General features: G+C 42.1%; 1 protein-coding gene across 1 annotated transcript in view; it reads left to right on the top strand.

Moving 5' to 3' along the window:
- dpys (dihydropyrimidinase) overlaps window positions 1–6,552 on the top strand; it is a 13,832-nt gene extending 7,280 nt beyond the window's left edge. Inside the window, exons 6-7 of the mRNA XM_020611660.1 lie at window positions 4,837–5,044; window positions 6,320–6,552. Of these exons, the coding sequence (XP_020467316.1) occupies window positions 4,837–5,044; window positions 6,320–6,376 (265 nt within the window). The 3' untranslated portion in view covers window positions 6,377–6,552. The remainder of the gene's footprint in view (window positions 1–4,836; window positions 5,045–6,319) is intronic.
- Window positions 6,553–6,558: the final 6 nt, after the last annotated feature.

Below are 6,558 nucleotides of genomic sequence, written 5' to 3'. Positions count from 1 at the left end.
TCTAGGAACCACAAGTAAACCTGTACTCTGAGAGCGAAGTGCTCTGTTAGGATGATAAGGCTCTACGAGGTCTTTAAGATACGATGGAGCCTTGTCATTAAGGGCTTTGTATGTTAGGAGAAGGATTTTAAATTCTATTCTGAATTTTACAGGGAGCCAGTGGAGAGAAGCTAATATGGGAGAGATATGATCTCTCTTGCTAGTTCCTGTCAGTACTCTGGCTGCAGCATTTTGGATTAATTGGAGGGTTTCGGGGAATTATTGGGACATCCTGATAGTAAAGAGTTACAGTAGTCCAGCCTGGAAGTAACAAATGCATGGACCAGTTTTTCAACATCACTTTGTTCCTGATTTTGGCAAAATTGCACAAGTGAAAGAAGGTATGTCTAGAGACTTGGTTTATGTGTGATTTAAAGGACATATCCTGGTCACAACAGTACAGGAGGCCAGAGCTATGTCATCCAGATTAACTGTATGTTTAGACAGCAGATTTCAAAGATTTTCAGGCCCAAGTACAATAAGTTCACATTTGTCAGAATTTAGATGTAAGAAATTACAAGTCATCCAGGCCTTTATGTTTTTAAGACATGCTTGAAGTTTGACCAACTGATCTGATTCATTTGGTTTCATAGATAAATATAACCGAGTATCATCTGCATAGCAATGGAAATTTATGTTGTGTTTCCTGATAATATTGCCTAAAGGGAGCATGTATAAAGTGAAGAAAATTGGACCTAACACAGAGCCTTGTGGAACGCTGTGGCTAACTTTAGTCTGCATGGAAAATACTGTACATCATTAACATGAAAAAAAAATTGGAATCTTTCTGATAGGTAAGATTTTAACCAACTTAGTGCAGTTCCTTTAATCCCAATAACATGTTCAGCTCTCTGTAGTAAGATGCTGTGATCAATGGTGTCAAAACCAGCACTGAGATCTAAGAGGACAAGTATGGAGATGAGTCCTTTGAGGCTAGGAGAAGATTGTTGGTGACTTACAGCAGCTGTGTCCTTGTTGTGTTCTTTTCTCTGTTTTTATGAAGTTCTGTTCGTATGTGTCTGTTCTTATGGTGTTATGATGGTTGTTCTCTACTGCTGCTGTAACACAGAAATTTCCCCACTGTGGGATCAATAAAGTTTCTGTACTATGATGGACTCTAAATCCTGACTGAAAATCCTCAAACAAATCATTCCTGTGCAGCTAGTCACGTAACTGCTTTGCAACAGCTTTTTCAAGTATTTTAGAAATAAACAGGACATTGGATATCAGTCTATAACTAGCCAGAACACCTGGGTCAAGAGCAGGCTTTTTGAGTAGAGGTTTAACTACAGCAACCTTATAGACCTGTGGAACATAGCCTGTTAACAGAGAGAGGTTGAGCAGATCTAATATGGACGTGTTGATTAGGGGCAAGATGTCTTTGAGCAGACAAGCTGATATTTTCTCAGGAGTCATGGTAAGCAAAAACAAAATTAAAAGTAGAGTGAATATTAGATTTAGATTAATCATGTGGATAGAAGCATAAATGCTAATGTTGCCCATTATCTGCTGGATGTGTGGCAAGTATTTGCCAAATAGTTTGACATATTAGCTTAAAAGGTGCAGTATGTCAGTTCTGCCAAGTGGCAAAAGCATCCATCCATCAATCTTCTTCCGCTTATCCGAGACTGGGCCGCGGAGGCAGTAGTCTAAGCAAAGATGCCCAGACTTCCCTCTCTCCAGACACTTCCTCCAGCTCCTCCGGGGGAATGCTGAGGCATTCCCAGGCCAGCCGAGAGACATAGTCCCTCCAGCTCCCTCCAGCATGTCCTAGGTCTTCCCTGGGGCCTCCTCCCAGTGGGACATGCCCGGAACACCTCCCCAGGATGGCACCCAGGAGGCATCCAAAACAGATGCCCAAGCATCCTCTCAACGTGGAGGAGCAGCGGTTCTACTCTGAGCTCCTCCCGAGTGACCGAGGTCCTCCCCTATCTTTAAGGGTGCGCCTGGCCACCCTGCGGAAAAAGCTCATTTTGGCCGCCTGTATCTGGGATCTTGCCCTTTCAGTCATGACCCAAAGCTCATGACCATAGGTGAGAGTCGGAACGTAGATCGACCAGTAAATCGAGAGCGTCACCTTACAGCTCAGCTCCTTCACCATGGCAGACTGGTACATCGACCGCATTACTGCAAAAGCTGCACCGATCCGCCTGTCAATCTTCCGTTCCATCCTTCCCTCACTCATGGACAAGAACCCAAGATACTTGAACTCCTCCACTTGAGGCAGAAACCACCATCTTATCATGGTGGAGGGGTTTGAGTACCCGAATTATCCTAAGCATTATGTTGTCAGGGGCTATATGCCCCTGGTAGGGTCTCCCAAGGCAAACAGGTCCTAGGTGACAGGTCACACTAAGAGTGGTTCGAGATCCCCTTATGAAAAGACAAAACTCAAGGACCGTGATGCCACCTGGTATGGCGCAACCAGGGCCCCACCCTGGAGCCAGGCCCGGGGTTAGGGCTTTAATGCAAGTGCCTGGTGGCCAGGCCGAACAAGCGACATGGGGACGTCCTCCCATGGGCCCATCACCTATAAGAGGATCCGTAAGGGGCCTGTGTGTAGTGGATTGGGCAGCGGTCGAAGGCAGGGGCCCCGACAACTCGATCTCTGGACACGAAGACTAGCCCTGAGGATGTCGTGAAAGCAAATAGCCTATATTTATAATCTTAAATACAAGAGCAGAGGTATTATCAGCAAAATTTAAAAATATAAACTAAATACACTGTTATGAAGGTAAAAGGCTCGTGCCAGTGGTGAATTACGATGTCTTTGTATTTCAGTACTAATGCAGTAATTAGAATGCTGCAATATTAAGTGGCAGTGTACACACAGTAGCCTTTGGACAGGTGCCACAATAAGGCAATAAGCAGGATTGAAACTGTTGAGGTGCATTTTTTCTGGCTGAAAGAAGCCTGGCTTATGTGCTTAGTAAGCTTTTCCAGAAAAGATCACTACATAAGCAAATGTCATATACTGTAAATAATACACTATATTGCTTGTTGCTGCACAGTAAGTGAGCTGCAGTAACTTGATGCTGTGTTTGAGTACATCTTGGTCTGATTCAGTCAATTTCAGATTAGAATAAAATGCATTAACCCTCTATGGCATGAATTTTTGAATTTTGATATTATATCAATCATAAAATGTGTCCTCCCCAGCCCCCCCACCAGATTTTGGTTTGTTGCCTCAGGTCAACAAGATGCTATAAGGGTACTAAAACACCAAGGTTTTCTATATTATATAATATGTGGGATGAGGAAGAAACAAGCAATAAATACATTAGAAGAAGTTTTATTTCAACAACAACAACAATTCCAACAAGTTTTATTTCAACAAACATCAGCTATAAATGGTTTATCAGTCAGCAGGTTAGAGATTAGCTGCAGTGTGTGTTTGTGTTACAGAATGTGTGTTCCTGTGGGGTACTATTTCTCTTTTTTACAAAGCAGTGTCTGTATTATTCTGTGTGGAACCTCAGAAAGCAGTTGCTGGTGGACGTGAAACAGAGGTGGACGTCACATTTTTGGCACTTGGCTTTAGGTGTACCTTTGCATCCAGGTACCTTGCATCTCCCTTTCTTTTCATCCATGACCATCCAGTGGGCTGTGGTGTCCAGACGCACATCAGGGACCAGAATGGTTGTAGTGGGTCCTCTTCTCCTCTTTTCTTCATACTCCCCAGCAACTGTGGAACTGGGACAACCTCTCTTACGCTCCAGATTCATGTCACTTTTGCATAAGCTTTCTGCAATATACGACTTGAACGTATGAAGCTTCATCTGTTCCTCTTTTCTCATCCAAGTGCTGCTGCAGTCTCGTAGAGCAGCCAGGCAGTCACGATGGTCATGTCGATGAAGTGGAACATTAGCTGGTGGTCATCAGACAGGCCATCTGTTTTCAAAAGAAACCAGGAAGCATACGATTAGAATAGGTCATATACCTCTCTTCACCCACTGATGCGTGCGCACACACACACATATACAGTATGCACATGCACACACATGTTCATTACATACAATATGTTACTCTATTGACTGGACCCTGATCTCCTAACTCTCCCTCAAACCTGATTTTGGGGTCCACTCCTCCTCACTGTCACTCTCCTCAAGCCCACTGTCCTCACTGTTAGTAGGAATGAACCTAACTGCTCGATCATGTCCCTTACACCCATAAAATGTTCATGCATCAATTTCCTGTGAGTAATGTACATAGTACAGCCAAAAAATTGACTATGGTGATAACTATGCATCCCTGCACATCTCCATCCATTAGCATGTTATACCATTTTAGTATATAAATAAAGACAAAAAGTGTCTTTACTCAATCAAATATGCTTCTTCACATATCCATGCACATCACAGATATTATTTATACAAATTTATTTAAATTTCAACATGTTAAAAAGTAAAATTTATCTTACCTTCTGCTAGCAGTGTGTCCAAGCTGGCTATGGTCCCAAAAAGGACTGTTCCACCTCCAGAGGAAAGGTCAAATCCACTCCCACCTCAAATTTCATTGGTCATAGACTTATCATCAGGCTTTTAATGTGATTTTTATTTTAAAAACATTTAAAGGGACTATGTGTGGGCCAAAATACTGGTTTGTTGCCTCAGGGCAACACCATGCCATAGAGGGTTAAGGCCTCACAATAGATCTGTTTTTTCTTTTAGCTTGGTATTCAGAAAGCATGTGATGGTTACCTCACTAATCACAAGGGCTGCATCTGATCAAGAAGGTTAGTTTTAAAGTAGTCTTCTACAGCCATTTGCAAACCTGTGGCTGTCTGTGTTTTGGTAGGACAATATCAGCCAAGACCCACCACCAGGCTGTGGACTACAACATCTTCGAGGGCATGGAGTGCCACGGTGTCCCTGTCATCACCATCTCCAGAGGCAGCGTGGTCTATGAGGAAGGACGGCTGAATGTATCACCAGGACATGGCAGATACATCCACAGAAAGCCCTTCTCTGAGTTTGTTTACAAAAGAATCAAACAAAGGGATCAGGTCAGTCTAGTCCCATTAAGTTTCTTTATTAGCAAACATCACCCAGTGAGTAAAATGTTGCCAGTCATCACTGGCCTCCCTAAAGCTTTATTTGTTACTTGGTGCACAACATTGCTTTCAACCATTTTATTTGAGTGACAAAAATATAAAGTTTGAAAAAATAAAACAAGGGAAATAGTAGCAGTGATAGCATGCACAATAATATTTATTCAAATGGCCAAAATCAATATGTCTTGACTGGATTTGATAAGTATGTGAAATGGGTTGCTCATAGTGACAAATTAAGTTCATTTCTCACCTGACCCAGCAGTTCCCCTCAGCTCTATGGAACATTTTAGCATTGTCCAGCTCATTGTTTTGGTTTTCCTGGCTTGCAACCTCACTGCTCTCACTGCATATGTTTCACAAACAGCAGACAACTATTTTGAGTGAAAAAGCTGTAAACCCCCCTGTACAGTACATGATCAGCACCAAACAACAGACACAGTTAGCAACTAGCGGGTGAACATAGCGGATCACTTAGCAGTTAAAGAGTGAGATGTTTCCCTTGAGAGTCGGTGGAAACAAAAACAGCTAAAAGGAGAGTGAATATCAGACTTACTGTACAGTATTTTTGTCAAGACATCTTAAAATAAATTCTTATGTTGCACGGTCAGTGGCATGTACAAACAGGCAACTGTTTGCTAACAGTTTTGCCAGTGGCCATAAAAATGTGTTGTCAGGTTTAAAGAAGATGCTATGCCTGACCTAGAAGCAGCCCAACACAAAGTCCCCCACAGTATCACAGCCTGGCATTGTTCAGTATTTTTATTAATTAAACAAAGAAAACATATACTGTAGCATGCTAATTAGTGAGCTTTAGAGGCACTAGTAGTTATTTTTAGCTAAGGATAAAACAGGCCAGCTGCTACCCTCTGTTTCCAGTCTTAATGCCAAGCTTAGTTAAACTCACTGGTTGCTGGATAACTTTATATTGACTGTAGGTCAACAACAAGTGGGTGAATTTCCCACATATGTTTTGGGAATAGTGAATAATTCATTAAGTTGTATGATTATCCTGTTTCTACCTTGTTTCAAATGAAACTATTAATGAGGCAAATGCATAATTTCTTGTTTTTAAATTGACATTGAAAATTAAACATAAAGCGCCCAGAAAGATGGCTTCACTCAAAAGCACCTATCACAAGACTGAATGTCAGAAGCAACCAGCTCTGGATGAGGTACTGTAAACAAAGGTCACTTAACCTTTCTTTCTGCTTTGTATTTGGCCTGCAGGTGGGAAAACCTACAGCTGTGATCAGACAGCCCTATGAAGGCAAAGTCAGTTCCTGAGCAACTGACTCAGACCACGAGGGTACTGTGAATCTCCAGCTGTGTCTCCAGCATAGTCCAGAAGCTACTAAAACCAAAACAGCTAAATGTTTTCTCACAGATAAAGCTGTTCTGAGCGTTTTCACATTTTTCACTTTATACTGTTAGTCCATTTCTGAAAATCATACATTATCAGTGTTGGG

This window comes from Monopterus albus, unplaced genomic scaffold, assembly GCF_001952655.1.
Source record: "Monopterus albus unplaced genomic scaffold, M_albus_1.0 scaffold116.1, whole genome shotgun sequence".
Classification (NCBI taxonomy): Eukaryota; Metazoa; Chordata; class Actinopteri; order Synbranchiformes; family Synbranchidae; genus Monopterus; species Monopterus albus.
The sequence above is the reverse complement of the archived record's forward strand: the minus strand, read 5'-3'. Positions and strand labels throughout refer to the sequence as shown.